The sequence below is a fragment of the Centruroides vittatus genome, unplaced genomic scaffold (genome assembly GCF_030686945.1).
Source record: "Centruroides vittatus isolate TY-2023 unplaced genomic scaffold, ASM3068694v2 contig_391, whole genome shotgun sequence".
Lineage (NCBI taxonomy): Eukaryota > Metazoa > Arthropoda > Arachnida > Scorpiones > Buthidae > Centruroides > Centruroides vittatus.
The window spans coordinates 3,878,871-3,901,454 of NW_027122207.1; the positions used below are offsets into that span (position 1 = coordinate 3,878,871).

General features: G+C 31.2%; 1 protein-coding gene across 1 annotated transcript in view; it reads right to left on the minus strand.

Annotated features, from left to right (window-relative positions):
• LOC136975928 (reelin-like) overlaps positions 1–22,584 on the minus strand; it is a 203,913-nt gene that overhangs the window by 139,338 nt on the left and 41,991 nt on the right. Inside the window, exons 9-13 of the mRNA XM_067271094.1 lie at positions 20,806–20,915; positions 17,271–17,334; positions 15,621–15,732; positions 10,372–10,490; positions 5,910–6,071 (exon numbers count right to left, since the gene is read on the minus strand). Of these exons, the coding sequence (XP_067127195.1) occupies positions 5,910–6,071; positions 10,372–10,490; positions 15,621–15,732; positions 17,271–17,334; positions 20,806–20,915 (567 nt within the window). The remainder of the gene's footprint in view (positions 1–5,909; positions 6,072–10,371; positions 10,491–15,620; positions 15,733–17,270; positions 17,335–20,805; positions 20,916–22,584) is intronic.

Here is a 22,584-nt window from a genome sequence, read left to right on the forward strand (position 1 = left end):
CCAATTCTTCAAGACCATAGATAATATATCTCGCCTGGCTGGGTGGAACAGTGAAGTGAAATTGGCTGTCTTACAAGCTCGGTTAAAAGGGGGGCCATTATCGACGTTCTTCAGCTTGGCTGACCAAGATCCTTGTACTTTTGAGGGAATTAGGCAAAAATTAATTCAATGTTACGAAAAGCGAGAACTTAAGGAAAAGAATGCACTCGACCAACTCTTAAGTATTAAGCAGAACCATGATGAGACGGTATGTGACTATGTCATCCGCATGAATACACTGTTGTCGAAGGCCGCTTCCAATAACGAAAAAATTGGTGCCTTGAGGGATGACATTATTAGAGAGAGATTTATAAAGGGCCTAAGGCCCCAGCTAAAGGGATACGTATTAAGGAGAGAACCCCAGACCTTAGATCAGGCAATTAAGGAAGCGGAGAGGGAAGAACGGGTCGAACTCGAGTGTAACGTTAGTAGAGAAAATAAATTTGTACACACCATTGAAATAAAGAACCCAACCGCTAATGAGGATCCGAATGGTGTGATGAATATTGTGAAAACAAAGGAAGACGATAGACTTGAAAGGTTGGAAAAAATGGTGGGGTCGTTATGTAGTACTGTTAATGGTTTGGTCGAAAGACTGGGTGGAAATCTAGATAAAAATAAGGATAGCCCGAACCGATCTGTCCTAAAAAGGTGTTACATTTGTGGGAATCCTCGCCACCTGGCCCGCCAGTGCCCTCAACGGAATATAAATGATTTAAACTAATTACGGGGCGTGATGATAGCCAGTATCACGTCCCATGCATCGAGCTAACCCTGGCCCCTAATGTGTTCTTCTCTAAAAAGGGCCTTCCCCTCATTCTTGGTGATGCTTATGGTACCAGTATCAAGTTTCTGGTCGATACGGGTGCGGAAAGGTCCGTGCTAAGCCTGAAGATCGCTCAGAGCGAGATATGGAGTAGGGGACCGAACGGTGCACTTCACAGGAGTTGGAAACGACTACGAGGAATCGGTGGGGAGGTTATCGAATGCGAATGGGAGTCTAATATCAAGATCGAAAGAGGAGGGAGAACTCAAAATGTTCAAATGACTTGCATGCACTTGCCATCCGAAGTCGAATACGAAGGAGTATTGGGTATGGATGTGTTAAACAGGTTCCCGGAAGTATTAATTGAAACAGGTGAGAATGTAACATCTTGGAATAGAACCGAAATTGATGACTTTTATCAGTGTTGTGGATTCAGAAGGGAGGAATCCGATAATACGATGGAGGTTAATTTATCCCATTTGAAAGACTACGAAAAAAAGGAAGTGGAGCGTATCTTTAATGAACACCCCGGATGTTTCGCACGGAAAATAGAAGATTTGACCGGTACTAAGGAATTTCTTCATACACCTATCATTAAAAGTAACCAAATAATTAATACAAAACAATATAGAATACCGCAATGTTATTTGAGTGAACTAAAGAAAATGATAGTTTCATATCTGAAGGCGGGGATTTGCGAGGAGAGTACTTCTGAATGGAATTCCCCCCTTCACATTGTCCCGAAGGAGTCCGGCGAGTTAAGGGTTACTCTCGATCTACGAAGAATTAACGAAGTAACCCAGTCCCAGGAGTTCCCTCTAGCCCGTGTGGATGAGATCTTAACGAAGTTTCAGGGAAGCAAATTCTTCTCGGTAATCGACCTAAAGTCTGGATATTTCCAGATACCCATACATGAATCAACACGTCATTTCTTTGCTTTCTCTACTCCTTGGGGAAAATTCCAGATGTGCCGCCTCCCGCAAGGTGGAAAGAATAGCGGGAGGTATTTTCAATACGCCATGTCTAGGCTGTTGGGGAGATTCATAGATATCAATTGTTTCGTCTTTCAAGACGATATTGTGTTGTTCTCCCAATCCTTTGAAGATCACGTGAAACTCCTAAGGGAGGTAATCTCTATATTAGACAAAGCCAACTTGAAATTGCACCCAAAAAAATCGAAATTCATGGTGAAAGAAGTGCGGTATCTGGGACACATCATCGATAGTAAGGGGATACGACCTGATCCCTGCAACGTGGATGCGATTAAAGAAGTCCAACCCCCGCGTAATGTGAAAGACGTCAGGAGTTTCCTCGGAATGGTGGGATTCTTCCGCAACTTTATCCCAAACTTTGCCGAGATTGCTCTTCCTCTTACATATCTGACTAAAAAATATGTAAAGTTCTTATGGGACGACCAGTGCCAATCAAGCTTCGAAAAATTTAAAGAACTATTATCTAAACCCCCTGTGCTATCTCATCCCGACTTTAAAATACCTTTTTTCATGCACTCGGACGCTTCAGATACCTGGGCTGGTGCGGTCTTAGAACAGGAAAGCGAAGGGAAACTCATTCCCATTGGTTACTTTAGTAGGAAGTTCCGTGGGCCCGAACTAAAATATTCCACTATCGAGAAGGAATGCTACTCAATAATCTTAGCCCTCCGCCACTTTAAACATCTTATTCTTGGTCAGAAGGTCACTGTGCTTTCCGACCACAAACCTTTAACCTTTGTGAAAAATATGAAAAATCACAATAACCGCCTCATGAGATGGGCCGTAGAATTATCTAATTTTGATTTGGTCATTACGCATGTTCAAGGGAAGAGTAACCCAGTGGCTGATTTATTGTCTCGACCACATGGTAGTAGAGAAGAAGCCCCCTCAAACAGCGATGTCATTAATTGCATCAGTGAAGAGTTGTGGAAAAAGGTAAAGAAGTCCCAGATTGGGGACAGAATTTTTGGTCCAATGAGAAATCATTTAATTAAATTCCCACCCTCTTACAATGATTACCCGAGTAGTGGCATACTTCCTGAGTATCAAGTAGATGGTGATGTATTAGTCCACGTACGACCGGGACGGTTTGGAATACGTCAATGGAGGCGTGTTTGTGTAGGGGAAACAGCAATTAATGACGTAATTAAAGCATTCCATGAATCACCATTAGCCGGACACTACGGCAAAGAAAAAACGTGTGACCTGATCAACCGTTACTACTACTTCAAGAAGATGAAAAAACTCGTCGATAGATTCGTGAAGTTCTGCAAAGTTTGCCAACAACATAACTTACATCAAGGAAGAGCCCCCTTTCAAGAAACGGAAGTCGCTAATTATCCGTTTCAAAAGGTGTCAATCGACATAATTGGCCCTTTAAATCAAACACATAAGGGTAATCGTTATATTCTCACCATAATTGACATGTTTACTCGATACACAGAAGCCGTCCCTTTAAGGGACCAATCTGCGGCCTCTGTAGCCAATGTGTTTTTCGAAAGGATAGTCTGCAGATATGGCAGTCCCGAGATCATCATCTCTGACCGGGGCACGAATTTTACGTCCTCCATCTTTAATGAAATGTGCAACATCCTTACCGTCAAGCACAATGTTACGACATCATATCGCCCTTGTTCGAACTCAGTTTGTGAACGTGTGAACAAATCCATCAGTAACCTTTTGGCCAGAATATCAGGCGGCAGCAACAACAATTGGGATACCTTCTTACAGACTGCTGTGTTCGCTTATAATAATGCTACACACTCCTCTACTAGTGAGTCACCTTCATTTCTTCTTTACGGATTTGATCCTAAATTCCCTCATGCGTTCCCTGTTGAACAGACAAATGACTACCCGGGTATTCGGGAGTATCGTGATTTCCTTATGGATAAGCTACGATGCATCCGTGAATCGGCATACGAATTAAGTCGCAACCGTAACAAACTTAACCGTAACCGCATCAACACAGGGAGGAAGGTGAGGAGCTTTGAGGTAGGGCAGAAAGTTTGGATGTTAAGGAAAGGGAAGAAGCAAGGCAAGTTTTCTCCAAAATATTTAGGTCCTTTCCGTGTCTCTCGCCTCCTGGGGCCTGTTAACGCGGAAATCGAAAATTGTAATAAAAAGGAAAAACTTGTTGTACACATAGACAGACTAAAACCGTGCTTCTCAAACTTCCGTGAGCCTAGACGGAAGCGTAACATCCCAATTGGACACGAAGGATCACAATCCGGAGAGATCGAGGAGATTGAAGAGGAAGAAGACATCCCTCACCTACCCACTGCGCAACGGGCGAGCTACAATAGGTATAATCAACATAACCAGCAGCATCAAGGAGACCGCAAGGATTCGGGTAATGAGACCATGCTGGAACAGAGGGGTAATATCTCCCACCCGTATAACTTACGGGGGCAGAAAGTGGACTATCGCCGGCTTCACTTTGGAAGATGAACTGTAGTTCATCATCCATTAATGGTTGTGTATCTCCATATTAATGTTTCTGTTAATTGTTAATATGTCTTTTGGTGGGGACGTATGTGGCTTTATTAAACCTTATTTATTTTCTTTTCTTTACTTTCCTTATACTATCTTCCTGTAGTAACAATTTTACTTCCGTTTTCTATTTACTTAACCACGCGGTAGTTAGTCGACACATGTGGCCTGGACGGTAATAAAAACAAAAAGGGTGTGACACCGAGGGGTCGAGGGGTTACGTCAGAGGAGATAGGAGGACAGGAGCGAGAGGAAGGAAGATTTTTCGGAGAGAGAGAAAAACGGGACGAACAGAAACAAAGAAAGTTATTAAGGAACGGATCCGAGGTTTTTTTTTCTTATTTATTACCGCCAGTCACCCCTTCGAACCAATTTTCAGTCTTATCATCTCTGTTTAATTCTCTTCCACCTTATCTTTCTCTAGGGCCCTGTACTTAGTTAAGCTAGATATAAGTTAGAATAAGTTCTTTGTCTTGTCGGCACGCGGGGACTAATTGATGACATTGTTACGCGCAGTCCCAAATGTATTTGTATTAGTAATTAGTAAGTGTGTGTAATCGTTTCTTTGTAAATTATTTATGTTCGCTGAAATTAATAAACCTTTTTTTTTATTCTATCAAAGCCGAGCGACTCTCAGGGTCTTGTTATTTCATATACTCGGCTAACACTATAAATAAACACACATCCTCGGATGCTTAAAAAAATTTAAATGTAAACATATTGGAAAGTCTTCTACACATTCTATTCTAGAATATTATTACCATAAAAATTTGATTTTCAAAGGGGGTATTAAAAGTAGACCAAAAATGTTCATACTCACTTATCTTCAAGACCAATTTAATGTTTATTTGTTCATTTTCACTTCACACCTTGTTATTAGAAGATTTAATTTATTTAAACGAAAATGTTTATAAACAAAATTAAATTTGGTTTCTAGAATTAAGCATTTTTTGTATCATTACAGATTTAATGAACTTCAGATTTAACATGCAAAATTTCTGGTTTGCATGTTATATGTGCAAATTAGCACCCTATTAATTTTTGAAATGTTTTTTATATGTAATTAAATTAACAAGTTTTTTTTTTTTTTCAAATCCAAGAGTCACCACTCTTAACTTCATGCCACAAAGGAATGTCTCGATATATCATCATCATCCATGGACAAATAAATAGGAAATTTTTGTGTCTTTTTGAAAAATTTAAATTCTGTTTTCTTCTTAAGAACATTATTTATTTGTTTATTTCAATGTAGATTGTACTTGTTTATTACAGTCTCAGAACTATAGTGAGTACATAAGCAATAATACATATAAAAAAACTTTTCATACATAATTTTAATTATACAAACATATCTACATAAGTAAAAATAAACAAACTAACTACTTTGTCATTTTACTTTGTGCATTTGGAAAACCTATTTTATTATAACTTATATTGGACTTTAAGTTTTAACAGACACAATCACAAAAATTAATCCATTAAATCAAGTTTTTATTGTATCTGTTTATTCTGTTATAATGTTGCTGTTATTTCTGTTACACGTATTCTGAAGTTGTTTGTGACAAGAAAATTAAGTAAGATAAATTCTAAAAATTAAATTACATAATCTGTAAAATTCAAACCTTGGCTCCTGAAATTTAGCAAAATCTAATACTTCTATTAGATCCCATGTGAGTTTTCCATTACAGGAAGAATGAATATAAATTGCTTCTGCAGGATTATTTGGGGTAGAACAAACACTGCTGAATGATGGGCTTCCTATACGAATGGTAAATTGCAAAAACCTAAAAAATAAAATTAAACTTAAATTAAATTAAAAGTAAAACAAAATAATAATTTTTAATTTTTGAACAATAGTCACGTAAACAAAGAGAAAAAATTACTAGCAATTTATGTCACTATAAATTTGTTAATGTTAAAAGAAAATGAAGAAATTAAGAAAAATTCAAATCATGCTAAAAACTCTCTATTACTTTGTTTTGAAAAATCATATTCGGTTTTTCTAATAAAATTATAAAATAAAAAATTTTCAATTTTATTAGTTTAATATCAATTTCAAAGTGAAATTTTATATACAAATGTAAAATAAAACATGTCAAACGTTTGTAATTTTTATCCATAAAAACTGGTATCAATTTTTATTTTATACAGTCAGTTTAATATATAGTCAAACTTCAATTTGGTAACATTCTTTGTTTTCCTCTCAAATTGACACTAAATTGACTGTGGTGCTAAAATGAAGGACTTCAAACAATAAGAATTATATGTAACAATGAGATATATCACAAGTTTTAGTTTCAAAATCCTTAATTAATCATAATTTATTGATGAAAATGTTATTTACAATGCAAAATTGTACATTTTAGTAATTCAGAAACTAAAGGATTCTCACCATGAAAACCTTCTAGCAGCAAGAAAATTAAGCATCATGTTTAATTAATACAAATATTTTTGATCACTTTAAATGATCTTCATCAGGCACTGAAAATTGAATACAACAGAATAGAATGTATAAAATTATGAAATAACGAATAATATTCAAAATTTTAAAATCATAAAATAATTATTCAGTTTCAGCCGGAGATTTGTGGCTGAGATAAAACAACTTCACCAATAGTGCTTTATCCGCCAATGCCATCATCATAATGAAAACCGTATGTCAGCGCCAGTAACAGAAAAATTCAGAATTGAGCTGCTAATCGTACACCCTGCATTTTATAAGACAGATTTGCACAATCCCAGTGATTTTCTTGTGTTCAGTACCCTCTATCAACAAAAATTTGAACTATTTTCTTTTCCTCTACCCAAAAAAATCCCCCTTTGTGAGAATAACTTTTATGCAAACTGCATTCAAATATACCAATTCTTTCAACTTTTATGAATTTTTAAACTATTTGCAAATTTATGAGACACCCTGTATATTAAGAATTTAAATAATGGATCTAAAATTTTTATACTTTTAGTAAAAACCTGTTCTCTTCACATTTTGAATGCAATTAGGAGACCATTTCAGCACTCCTCTAACAACTTTCAACTGCAGATTTCTGGATAATCATCCAGTAATCAAACCATAAAATACCAAAAAAATCCAACAATGTATGACCTGCTGAAGAATTCCACATACAGCCAGGACCCATGTTCTAGATATGGAATTTACAGAATCCAGGTCATTAATACCCTCTTCTCTAAGGATTTGTCATATATAAGTTGCACTCTCATGTTCCTCCAAAAAAAAAAAAAAAAAAAAGATACAGGAACACAGATATAATTTTTGCAGAGGAGATTTATGTATATAACAACATTCACCAGTGAAAATGATATACAGATTTTTTGAGACAAAGCCAAGCTTTTAAAACACCTTACCAACTCCAAGTTTTCCAGATTAGCAAAATCTACACAATCACATTTTGAAGAGCTATTATATTAACTCTAAGAGCATTTCTTCTATTTCTAATGTCTGAAAATGAACATTGAACTCTAAAATATAAAGAATTTGGATCCATTATTTAAATTGTTTATATGTATCTGATTTTAAAGTTGTTTTATTTTATTTTATTATTTTTGTTGTTTTAAATTTAAATACTCTTCTTCATTTTGTAATTTTATATGTTCTATTTTGTTGTATTAACTTCATATGCTAATGTTGATTTTTAATATTGATAATAACAACACCTAATGGAACAAATTAGAAACAGATTATTTCAATGTAAATTAACAGATTTTTTTCTTTCTTTTTTTTATAATTATTGTCTAATATGAAAGAAGCATTCATAAATCATGATCTAATTTTCTGGTTTATGAATGCTCTATGTGTGAAAAATCAAAGTGATGTGATACTACACCATTCTAATATTCTTTCAATCTTGTAATTTTATTCTATTATTGGTTTCTATATAGCATATTACATACTTTTATTTCTATACAAATTTATATAACTCTATACAAGAAATCTATAAAAATTCTGTACAAGTTAAATAAAATATCTGAAAATGCTATTTATGTTATTTCAAAGTGCTATTTACAGACATCACATTTAAGAATTATTTACAAAAAAGCATAAAAAAAAACAAAGTTTTGATAAACATATTTTAGAAGTTTATACAAATTTAGGTTTGTAAAATAAGTTAAAAACTATTTGGTTCCTTCAAATAAAATATAAACTCAGATGTCCAATGCAAATATGTGATTTATTATATAAGTAAGGATTTACAGACACAGTACAATCACCACAAGGCCCAAAAAATCTAAAAATAGTTTTCCCTCATCATTTTGTTAATGGTGCCAACAGTGTGTAAGTTTTGTGATGCCTGCAGTGAAGAAGATAGAACCATGGAGATGTTCCTGTAGTATAGTTTTCCCTACTTGAATGTTGCAGTTGGTTATGTTGGCATGCATTTTTTCAGGTCTGGAAAGGTCTGCCATCTCCAAACATTCACTCCCAAACTTCTTGCACCATTTGAACTTGGCACTCCACTTGAAACTTCTATGCCATATACATTCTACATGTGTTACAAAATGCCTACAGACTCTGTACCTTTCTTGTTTAGGAACTGGATTACAGATCTTTATATGTGCTTTAATGTATCCATGAACAGCCTAACTTCATGTTCCTTGCTCTTGCTCATTTCACACATCTCAAACAACACTGAACAAATGACTCACTCAATTATAGATAAGCCCTCTCTATCTGTTCAGTGGCATCCTACTCTCTTTCAAATCATCAGTCTATGTTTCATTTGAAGGAATCAAATATAATTTGAAATTTAAATAGAAAATCAATAAAAATTTTAAACAAAAACAAACTGTAATTTATTCTGTTATATGACTATTATTAAGGTATATAATTCTAATATTATTATAAAAACAATTATTCATTTAATTAAAATACTATATAAATATATAAAATTGTACATCTTTCTTTAATAATTTAAAGCATTTTGTAAACATACTAAAGAAATAGGAAAAAATATTTTGTATTTGTGGTCAAGAATTTAAAGATAGTCAATTAAACAAAATTATTACAAAAGTTGCTTTTAGCCCTTGGTATAATTATATTGATTAAATTATCAACAACCATGAGGCAGATAATAGTGAGGGTTTATCACACCAATGATGGGCACAAACTCTCAGGAATCAAAGTGAAAATGTTAACTTTGATTCCTTTGAAACATTTTCAGATTCCTGAGCATTTGTGCCCATCATTGGTGTAATAAGTTCTCACTATTGTCTGCCTCACGGTTGTTGATAATTTAATTAATATAACTAAACAAAGGTAGTATTAATACTGTATCTTAATATATTCACAGTAATAAAATATTGATTCTTTCATTTTTCAAAATAATATGGAAACTATATATGGAGACAGGATTTGCAATTTACAAATGTTTGAAATACAAGTTTGTAAAATATACAATAAAAATATTTTTTTAAATTACATTATATTTTTTAAAAACAAATCTATTACAGTTTTTAAAATTTATGATTCAAAATTAGGTGCAGCAAAGTAATCCTTTTATTTGTGAACTATACTTCAGTATAAATTTTTGTGTATATTATGTCTTCTTGGATCTTGTTTATTCATAGAACTAATTATACTGGTGTAGTTTCCAATTAACAAACAGAGGAGAATTTAGTCAAAAAGTCAGAACAAAGTATCTTTATTTTCACCTTAGAACTGAATTATAATAAAGTATAATTCAGTTCCTATATTTACATGAAATTCTATTATTTTTGCTGTTTCAACAATTTTATTTTATCATGTAAACAAACTGTTTATTTTATACATGTTACAAGTTGATATATTGAAAGTATTTATTGTATGACACTTTGTATTATCACATCGGTTGAACACAAATAGGTCAAACTTATACAAGGTATTGAATGCAAATATAGACCTCTGTTAAGTTAAATGATAAAACTTTGTTTATATAAAAAGATAACATAAGACTTATTAAAACATTATTCTGCTGTTTTTTAATTCTATTTAAGAGCTTGATAATTAGAAAAATTTATTTTTATATTACAATTATAAATTTTTAAAACAAACAATTTTTCTGAATGTATAATTTAAAAAATGAAACATACCTACTCTGTGTTGTGTTAATATCTCTAGTCAATAACAGTCGTTGACCTGCTTTCTTAAATACTACTGCTTTTCCACTTCTTAAAATTCCACATTGATAACTTATTTCAGCTCCAGCTAACTATAATTTTTAATCAAATCATTAAAAACTATTTTAATTTTGACATTCCAGCTAATTAATGATATTAAAATAATAAAGTTTATTTACAAAAGGTATAAAATAATTTTAATTTCAATAAAAAATACTGTCGAATGTTAAAACTGATTTAATCAGATTAAACATTCATTATCAAATACTTTTTAATTAAACTGTTTATAATTTGCTTCTATTTCTTTATTAAAGTATTGAAATTTATTAAAGACTTATTACTTTAAAATTTCTTTAATAAACTCTACAACCTGTGTATTGTCACATGCTAAATAAGTTACAATACAATATTCAACACCAGCCTTTCCATTTATTCATTAATTGTTTGTTTAATTACATTTTTATTTTTTTAAACTCTCAATATTATTTCTTTAATAAAAAATTAAAAAATATTCTCATAAATGCTAAAAATCAGTTCCATAAGAAATTAATAGCAAGTGGCCCAAATGCGGATCTTAAATTACAAAATTTTATAAATGCCTTTCTTATTCCATCAAATGATTGATTCAATTGGATTTTCACTGGTTGAAGAACCTCTACTTCTTTTTCTAAAATTTTTTTAAACTATACTAAAAGATTTACATTCAAAAATAGTTGTTAACTTCTTTGTAAAGAAATTTAAATCAGCATACAAATATGCACATATTAAAAACAATCCTGCAATAGCATTCAAATTATATTACATTAGAAATTCTTCTCATTATACAAGGTATAATCAAAAAGTTTGTGAACTTGAACCACAGATGCCACAGAGTCAACATCAGAATTTTTGCCACGATGGAAGGCACTGTCAATTTTTTGCTGTAGATGCTTGAATTTTGTAGCAATTCATCCATTAGTATTTGAATAACAATTGATAAATGATTACATGATTTTTGTGATTTTCAGTTTTTAAATGCATGACACAGTGGAACCTAGTTAACTTGAATCAGGATAACTTGAAGTCACATTTATTCAAAGTCACTTTCTTTCTCTAATCATTTAGCATAGAAATTTACATGTTAAATCAAACCAGTTAATTCACATTTGCTAAACTGTTTAACTTGAGTGGGGTTTTGATATAGTATTTTTATAAACTTTTCAAAATTATAATTTTAATTTTCCATTACATATAACAATTAATATTCATCTATTGAATAAACTAATCAGAAACTTTCTATAGAGTGTACAAATTGTGTAGGACTAAAAATAAATATCATGTAATGTGATGGCAGCAGAGACATATCATGTAATGTGATGGTGGCTTCCGGATAGCATGTATGACCTAGATACTGAGCTATTCAAACCAGCTTTTTTTTCTAAAAATTTTTTTTGCTTTATTTGATTACTGATGAATTTTTAATAAATTAATTTTAAAAAACAATTATAGTCTGATTCTATGTAAAAATTTTAACATTTGTAACAAAATTTTAAAAATATAAGAATCATAAAGAGTGGTTGTTTTGAAATAAAAAATACAAAATAGATTGATTTGTGAGAATCCATATGTGGCTGTCGGCCATAATAATATACTTATATTTGTTAATTTTAGTTAGTCTTAGTCTTTCCTTTGTCTCTTTGTCTTCTCTTTTCCTAAACTTTCAAAGACCGTTATTGCCTTGGGGTGGGATTAGCGGTTCTAAGAATCGGAACACAGAAAAGTAGAAGGTGGGGCCGAGTGAATAGCGCCCAAGAATAGACACTTTTGGACAAGACACGGAGGCAATCGGACGTGTGAAAAGGAGCTCGAAAAGAAGTTGATCAAGAGAGGAGAAGTTTGAGGCCGTCCAGGCAGGGACTAAGTTAGAGAACTTATCGTAAGGAAAGAATCTCGAATAATGATATAGAGGAGAGAATCCGAAAGACGGAAGTCAGGATAACAGAACCGAGGCCCTCCCCAAAGTGCGTATCGTCCTGAAATAGAAAAATCCCGAGTGAAGCAACTTTTCGATTCTTATTTCTTCCCACTTTCCTATCCCCCTAATTATTTTCTTTAGTATTAAGTTAGATTTAAGTTAGAATTAAGTTAGGTTAGTTCCGCGTTTACCAAAATTTTATTGTCACGCGATCAGGAAACGGTCACCTCGTGCTTTGTTTGCACAAGGAGTTCTTTGTGAAAACCACGCTGGGTCTAAAAATTTCATGTAATCAGTTGGGATTCCTAATAGAACCTCTTTGTACAAAGTGTAATAAAGGGACTTTGAATATTTGTACAATTGTTGTACAGTCCTTCTGTACTTTCGTTCGCGGACCGTACGGTACCACTTGTATGTACACCACACATACTTTGACATAAACAATTTAACATCGTAACATCAATTTTGTCAACTATCTGTCAACTTTCACACTTGGGAGTATATCTCCTTTTAAGTTCTCAGCATCAATAAAGACACTTTCACGCAACCTTCTGACCTGCTGTCCCAATTTCATCATTTTAATATAATACCAAATGGGCAGTCAAGAAGTCGTCGCCAGTCTCTCAATAGTTGCAATCATTACCAGTCCTTCTAGGATACAATATTCAATACCAGCCTTTCCATTTATCCTTTAATTGTTTGTTTAATTACATTTATATTTTTTTAAACTCTCAATATTATTTCTTTAATAAAAAACTTAAAAAAATATTCTCATAAATGCTAAAAATCAGTGCCATAAGAAATTAATAGCAAGTGGCCCAAATGTGGATCTTAAATTACAAAATTTTATAAATGCCTCCCTCGCCAGTTGTCACCAGTCCCTCAATAGTTACAATCATTACCAGTCCTCTAGGATTAAAGCCATCAAGGTTTTCCTGTGTCAGTGCTAATCATACTCTGTCAGATTTTCACATTACCCTCAACTCTGCCTAGAAAAACTTTCCCAAATCGATCCAGAACTTTCTTGATCCAGACCTGTCCCAAATGATCCAAATCCGAACAACCTCAAGATCCTAGACCTCAGAGTTTTCACAAAATCCAAATTAAGAAGCATCACCATTAATGCAGGTATTTCCTGACTTGTGAACAATTGTAAACTCTCTCTCGTGCAACTGCTAAATAGATAGGTTAAGTCAATATAACACGATATATATTGTATATTGTATCATGTACTTCTTTTCGTTGAAATTAAACAGTTATTTAGTTGTTAACTTTAGTGTCTGAGTACTTTACTTCCATCAGGCTGTCTCTCAGTCTCCATCCGGAACCCAACTGCTTACTCATGCAGCCACTCACGTGACCTACTTTTTAACCCAAACTAAACTCGCTGTCGCAACTTCTGTGTCAATCAGGACACAGTGGTGTCAGTCCTGACAAGGCATCAAAGAGGTGCCAACCCCTGGTCATAGATTCTAGGTGCAAAATATCACAATTAAAAAAATCCTTACTAAACACTCAGAAGTGAACAAAGCAACCATTCAGGAAAGCATTGAGAGGTTAACATTGACACAATAATTATACTTAATAAGATCCACTAAAATATTGTATGGACAGTTTATTATGACGCATCAATACACCAATGCACAAAATATTGATTTTTAGCCAAACCTTCATAGCTCAAAACTTTTTAACTTGAAGTCCAAAATTTTTCCCAGTTTAAGTTAACCAAGTTCCACTGTAATACAGTGAAACTTGATTAACTTAAACTGATTAACTTGAACTTAGAACTGATCAAATATCAGATGATGTTCCAAGGCCAGAAAGACCATTGACAGCCACCACAAACAAAAGTAAAGATGACATCATTGCCCAACTAGAAGTTAATCAATAAATCACTATATGAGAACTAGCAGAGGATTTGAACATCTCATTTGGTTCATGTCAAATTGGGATACCATTGAACTTGTTCTATACAGCCTAATGAGTGATCAAAAACCACCCAGAAACAAATTGCACAAGAATATCTTGAAAAGTTAAAACAGACAGAAGCTTTTTGAAATCAGTTATGATGGGAGATGAAACATGAGTTTACTTTGTGATCCAGAAATGAAGCTGCAGTTAAATCAGTGAAGGAAAAAAAAAGAGCCACATCCGAAAATGCACACAAGCCATTTAAATGTGAAGATAATGCTAATCATTTTCTTTAATTATCAAGGCATTGTATGTACACTGTGAATTTATTCCCTATGGTATGACAGTTAATGCAATGTTTTATTGAGTCATGTTATGACTTTTACATGAGGCAGTTTGGTTGAAAAGGCCAAATTTGTAGAAAAACAAAACATAGTTTCCTCACCATGATAATGTTAGGCAACACACCACTCTACTCATTCAAGAATTTTTGGTGTGTAATTCTCTTCCTGTGATTTCATAACTATCATATTCATCCAATTTCTCACTAGCTGACTTTTTTCTTTTTTTTGCCTTATGCACTAAAGAGATGATATTTTGAGATACAAAATAAAATATTAACAGAAGAGAAACTGAAAAAAAAGCTGAAATGAATTTCTGCATCTGCTTACTAGGCTGTCTTTGGCAATTGAAAAAAAAATTTAAGCATAGTATAAAGGCTGAAGAGGCATACTTTGAATGTAATGCCAGGTAAGCATTTTTAAGTTCAATTAAACATGATTTATATATATTAATACTACATCAAATGATTGCCATAATTAGTTAGGCTATTTTTTACTACTATTAATAATTAGAAATTAAGTAATTTGTTATTAGAGGTAGATGTTAGGCACAATCTCTTATTACCTCCAATACCAAATTACTTAATTTCTAATTATTAATGGTATTAAAAAATAGCCTGATTAATTATGGTGATCCAAACAATTGCTGTTTTGTTTAGTGTGGTATAAACATGATTTATACTGCAACTTTTTGATCATACCTTGTAAACTTAATTTAAATTAATGAATGAACAAATATATTAAAAAAATAATATTGATAAAAAATAATTCAATATATAAATAATATAAATAAAAAGCTTTCCAATATTTATAAAAAAATAATTTATATTTATCTGAATTTTTATTTTTAAAAAATATCAAACATATTTAGAATAAAATTATATAATAAAAGTTGCATATCTGATATTTTAACTGTAAAACTGAATATTAAATAAGATTAAAACAATGACAATAATAATTTTGTCAAATATAAATGTAAAGATTTAATTAATTACAAAAAGTTTTTATGTACAAACCTCTCTTATATTAGATGATTTTAAAGTTGAAGATGGAAACATTTCTGATAAGGCAGAAGGTGATGCTAGAGCAGCATCTTGACAAGACTCTCCAGAATGACCCATGTCACATCTTAGATAAATAAATTTTTTAAAATAGAATATCAAATTCAAGACATAAAATCTATATGATAAATATAAACACAAATACATTAATGTTTAGATATACATATTTGTCAAACTAAATCTGAAAAAATTTTTCTAATTCAAAAGAAATTAAATACTTTTATGGTTCCATATGTTTAAATTAAGAAATATTTTTGGCTTGTTTTATAAGCTACTTTCAAGTATATGCCTAAAGATTGCTTATTAACATTCTAATATTATTCTGTGGAGTAATCTCAGAGTGTAAATCTTAGATCTTGTTAGAACGATTCTTAGGATGTAAATCTGAAAATGACTAGGAGCAGAGAGCTCCTTCTCCCATCCACCCAAACATTAATAAACAAGGAATTACAATTTATTAATAGAGCGGTGCGCAATGCTGGTTATTCTCTTTCCAAATTTTGCTATCTCTATAACCAAGTCAAAAACAAAGTTGTTTCCACAGTCTTTCTTCCACAACAAGGATAGTACAACCCCAATACCATTTTTGGGCCCTATATCGTTGAGAATAGCATGTCTTTTTAGAAAGCATGGCTTTATGTAATGATAGACACTCTCACATGAAAAATTGGGGGTGTACAAAATTCCATTACAACACATAATATCAGGGGAGAAAATTATTTACATTAGGGCTACTACTAGAATGCTAGTCCTGTATCTTGGAACATCAAGAAAATATTAAAGACAACAGACCAGAAACCAAATTATCTAAAAAGGTACTAGACCAGGGTTATCTACCACTTTGGACACACACTAAAACACTTAAGCAGTGCAATGATTGAAGACAGGTATTTATATAGGAGAACCTTTATATTTCTGCAGTAACACCGTGCAATACACTGACTTTAGAAATTCCACAACTGTGGGTAACTTTATTCAAACAATTTAATTTGTAATTTTGTATTTGCACATATTTCACAACCATATATGGTTTACTAAATTGCATTTTAAAAGGTTTTTGAAAATATGATGTCAAATACAACATACTTCTATAATTTTTTGAAAATATTTCAATTTGATTTCAATTTGTTTTATATTCCATCCAGGTGCCTTGCATAATTTGAAAAAGTCTGTTCGATAACCAAATGTTCAAAAATTAATTATATTTGATTTCTTTTTCACCTGAGGATGGTGGCTATAAGCTATTGAAAATACTAGTGAGTACGTTTTAATTAAAAATCTTGTTTCTAATGCCGCAACACTGAGGTGTCAATTATTTTATTTAAGTAGAAATTATTTACACCAAAAGTAAATTCATCTCCATTAGAATCATTTTCATTATTTTATTCTATATTCAAGTGGAATCTATTTAAGTATCAAATTAATTCAATTATCTTTTATTTCAAACTTTTAAAGATTTTTCTTTAGCACTTATTCAAGCTTCACTTTGTTTATAATGTATGACCTTATAAAGCAATCAATACAAATATCAATTTACAGTATAAGAGTATAACATTTCAATGAAAATATTGAATATTAAAAATAAAATATTTTAAACTTACGTACTGGCAACCATTTAAAGTACATTTTCCATGTCTGTTGCATGCAGTTGGACAAGCACCAATGTATACTAAAAAATTAATAAATAAATAGTTTTTCACAATACTCTGAAACATATATAACTTTATGTAACTTTATGTAAATCACTAAATATACTAAGAAGATAAACTTTTTCATTAAAGTCAGCAACATTTTCTTAAACAAACCATTCTCACAGATAACTTATAATTTTTTATAATTTATAATTTTACCAATTTAAAAAATATTTCTGCTACTTGATTAAATCTTAATGGTTTTAATTTTTCAAACATATTATTTGCATAAGTAGTCATCACGTATAAATAAATATAATGTTGGAAAGCAAGTCATCATGAAATTCAGAAGATAATACAGTGAAAGTTTGCCTCTGTTCTCTGCAGTGACATGCCATGACATTTGATGATAGGGAAGCTGTGTTTCAGTAAGAAGCTGGCTTCCAGGGGCAATCAGTTAATTGCACATCAGACTGACACACAATTAACTGATTGCCCCTGGAAGTAGGCTTAAATCTTATCAATGTTTTTCACGTGTATAAACAAACAACAACAGCCAACCCGTAACATATAAAACTACCACCAACCAAAGCTGAAAGTTCGGCTTTGGTTGGTGGTAGTTTCACATGTATATAAATTTGTAATAAAATAAATAATGCGGTTATAATAAAGTATTAATTTTAATTAATTCAAAGTACATTAAAATATGAAAATAATCGCACAATGTGTATTTATATTTTAGAAAATACAAGGGAAGCGGCACTTTCACAGTTTCCATGGACAGCATGCCACTGGTTGTCTGTCTCCTCGAGCAGATTTCTTGAGTAAGCAGAACCCAAGATGTTCAAAATGTACTGTAGGTTCATAGGAAATATAACTGTATATATTCAATTTAGTATATACAGTTTATCCTGGCATCACACTGTACCAATTGACACACTAATGATCAAGGGCAGACTGAAATCATTGGGGATCAGATGTCTCCTTGATGATTTGTAAATCATGGATAGACTGTGTGCATTTTTCGTCTGATCTCAGATCTCAGCCATGCCTGAGCGTTCTTTCTGGAGGAGTGTAACATCTCTCTCTATCCTAAACAGGCTTGCCAAGTATCTGATATCTAAGTGCTATCAGCTCTAAGCTTTACCCTCTACACCTTTTTTGCTGATCTTCCCAATTTAAATGTTTTTCAGGAACCAACTTTCAATTGGCCAATCAGACCCAATCAGACCAATCAGAAAGATGGCTTCAAGCAAAGCTTTCTTTTATGTCTGCACTGACCTGAATGTGGGTGGTCATCCTCCCATGTATTTTTGAAGCAATGTGCCAGGGTAGTTTGATTTGCAGTGCAAATACTGGCTTGTGGAAGAAAATATAAATTTATAATTCTGATACGTTTTAGTAGGAATATATCTGTAATGATCCATTTTGGTTAACCTGCATGTTGGCAGTCTGTGTTTCAATGAGAGTTGCTGGTATGTGGTGCTTAATGTATAGTACATAATTAGGTTGCTGTTTGAACAGCCCATTCTGTGGTTGAAAAAGTATGAATTCGAGTATGTTGCTTGTTTTCGAATAGATGAGCCAACTCCATCATAATGTTGTTATATCATATTGTAACCATGTCTTTGATTTGTTGAATTTTGTTACTTATACTGTTGGCATTCCATTGGATGATTTTCATGATTGTTATTCGAAGAAAGGGTGTGATCAGTTTTGTATTGGTAATGTGTTATTTTGTTGGCATGCTAAGAATTGAAATTGAGTATTTGTCATGTTTTCTGTTTTTTACAGTTGATGGTCATTTTATTGTCTTATATCCTTTGATGTTCATTGCCTACATGTCATTTGGTTAGTTTTTTGTTCGTCTGAATGTTGGTTGATGTCTCATACATTTTATTGTTGCTATTTTTTGTCTGTCAATTGCCAGTTTTAGCAAAATCTCCTTGATTTATCCCTAATACAGTGAAATGTCAGTATAATGAAATTGTGGGAACTGTTGAAATATTTTCATTTTATGGAAATTTCATTACATTAAAATACAGTCAAAAATACAAGGATAAAAGAAACTTATTCATAATAAATGAATTTATTACATTTGAAGTAAAAGTTTTTAAAAATGTAATTTTTTTGTTAGTATTTATATGGAACCAAATTTCACATTTTCAGAATGTAAGTTATATTAAATACTGAATGAAAATTTATACTGTAATAGAAATTATAAAAAATATCATGAGCAAACAACTAAAATAATGATACAGTTTTCTGAATAAAGTTTTAATGTAAAATGTAATGTTTTAATTAAATGTAAGTTTTCTGAATAAAATCCAGTACTGTGACATAGCATTCCAGTAGATCATCAGGCACATGTGTTTGTTTAATTCCTTTTTGCATGTTATCTAATATTTTTTATTCACTTCCAAAGAAAACTCTTTTCATTTTTTATTTTTTTCCATTTTTTCTTGTAAACTTAGAAAAAAATAATTTTAGAGTAATACCATCAAAACAAAACTGTAACTAAGGATTAAAATTAGTGTTGCCAGTTGAACTAGACATTAAAATTAGTGTTTCTAGAATGTTTGACATATTTACTAAAAATGAATGATTTATGCATTTACAGATTTTGTTATAATTAAACTATTCTTTCATAATGACTAGAATTTTTATTACATCAAACTGAAAATTTGATTATAATGGTATTTGTTAAACAAATATTTTTGCATTGAGATGAATAGGAAATTGGTGGAGGATGCAAGATAAATTCATTATACTGAAAATTTCATTAAACTGATGTTCATTATACCAACATTTTTCATTGTATACCTTTTCAAATTTCCAAAATTTGGAAATGTATATGGAAAATTATTTATTATTCTTTTAGCATTTTTTCCATATTCACTGTTTTTATAAAAGATTTTATATTACAATTTTGCCATGCCAGTTAAACATTATAGTCATTGTGTATTTATTGTATTTTCAAAGTTTTTTAAAATTTTTTATTAATTAAATAATTAATTAATTAACATAAATAACATAAATACATCTAGAAACTAGAAAATATAATTAACATAAATACAATTAGAAAAACTGCTACAGTTTTTCTAATTGTATTTATGTTATATTTTTCATAAAATATAAGTATCTAATTAAGACAAACATGCAAAAAAATTTGGCAATTGATTAATTATGTGTATAATTTTAACACACAAATGATTCTTTAATAAATACGTAACATAAATATAATTTTATGTTTTTCATGTTTGTTTAAATTATTTTTGCCAACCTACAGAAAAATATAAAATATGATTCTATCATAAGATTTGAAATGTAAATTTTGACAAAAATAAAAATAATTCATTCTAAAATAACAAACAGAAAATCATATTTGAATCAGCATCAAATATCATTATTAATCTAAGTATTTATTTTTTTTAAATTCTGAGTGTAAGGGCCAACCTTTTTAAAAATATTTCTTAAAATTAAATTAATTTAATTTCTAATAATCTTACCATCATCAATTGCCCAATTCGACTCAGTAAAATCACCATCCTGTAAGAATTTCAAACGCACTCCATCAACAAGTGCAGGATATGGAAGTGGAAGAGATATTATTTTCCATCTAAAATTGCATTAATAAATATAAATACTTTAATATAGGAAATTCAAACATAAATTCAAATAAACATCAATTCAAACTTTCTATGAATTAACTCTTTCTTGATATCACTCACATAAATATTTTATAGTATTTTTCTATTTCTAATTTTATTATAATCTAAAATTTTCTAATATTAATATATTCTTATCTATAGTAAATAATATAACAAGTAGTAATGATACAAACAATAATGACAAAACTGTATGTATATTAAAATTGTTTACATAATGAATTAAAATACATAAAACAGATATTAAGTTTAAAAGATACACAACTAGCAAAATATGTTTTATAAATTTAATAAAATTGTCTTGGTTTTTTAAATGATATGTTACTGATAGGTAGCATTGAAAAGCAGGAATAAGATATTTAATAACATAAAATGATAAGGACATCAATACTTGTCAATACTTGAAATTCGGTTGTCCATTTTATAAGCCAGCATTTCCCAACCTGTGTGCTGTGACACACAAGTGTGTCATGAGAGTGCCTCAGGTGTGTTGTGGAAATATTAGTTTTTAGAATTTTAAATATGCTCTTTTTTAAAATTTCATTTATCTTTCATCTTTTTACCATCAGCAGACTGAAAGGAGGTGGTATTCATTAAAATGCCTATTGTTGCAAAATTCACAGCATCAGCATACTCCTCATAAAAGTTCCATTGTCTATGCATATGCTGGCATACCAATTCTTTGAAGCTTCTATAACAGCTTCTGTTTCAGCTAACCAGCTTAACTCTTTAAACATGAAATCAGCCAAAATTGGCCTTTTTTATTTGAAACGAAATCAGCTGATGGAAAAATTGTTTGACTGGTTTTGCTATACAAGTTTTCCTTATAATCTGAGGGGTAAAAACAATTTTAGTCTCCAAGTACAATACATAAATAGAAAAAATTTTCAGAGCTTAAAGAGTTAAAGACCAATACTAGCTCTTTACATATTGATTCAAATAGTCTTTTTATTATTTTCCTAGCTATTTATATCTAACAGAGGGAAAGTATGGCAACTGGTCAAAAAATGACCCCCCAATATTTTTACATTTTTGGACTCGAGACCATGAAATGTCGAAAAATTTGAAAAAATTCAGGGATTTTTCTGTATGTGTGGATGTTAGTGTGTATGGTGGTACAATTCTGTTCACCCTTTTTGAAGCTGAATAACTCTTGTGCTTTTTGTTGAAAATTTTTGAAATTTTACATGGAAGTTTGTGTATTACAATATTGATGCTATTAAATCTTGGTGATTAAAGGTTGAGGGGGTGGGGAGATATAGGGGGTCAGGTGTCATATCTCGAGTAGGGCCAATGTTAATGAAGACTTTACTTGTTATTATCACTTACAATTTTTTATGAAACTTATCCCTACTGTTAACATTAAGCTTTTTGCCATTTTGTAATAATTAATTATATTAAAAGTTTTTTAATAAAATATCATAACAGATGGCTCTACATGCAGTTTTGAAATATTGTTACTAGGAAAGTTAAGCAACTCATTTCTTTTATACTTATAGTATATTTGTAAAATTTTAAGTTTTTGTCTTGATAAACTGTTGTTAAAAGCATAAGTTTTTTGAGCATGACACAACAGACTAACAAAATGTACAAAAAAAGCATCAAAGCATCACAAAAAAA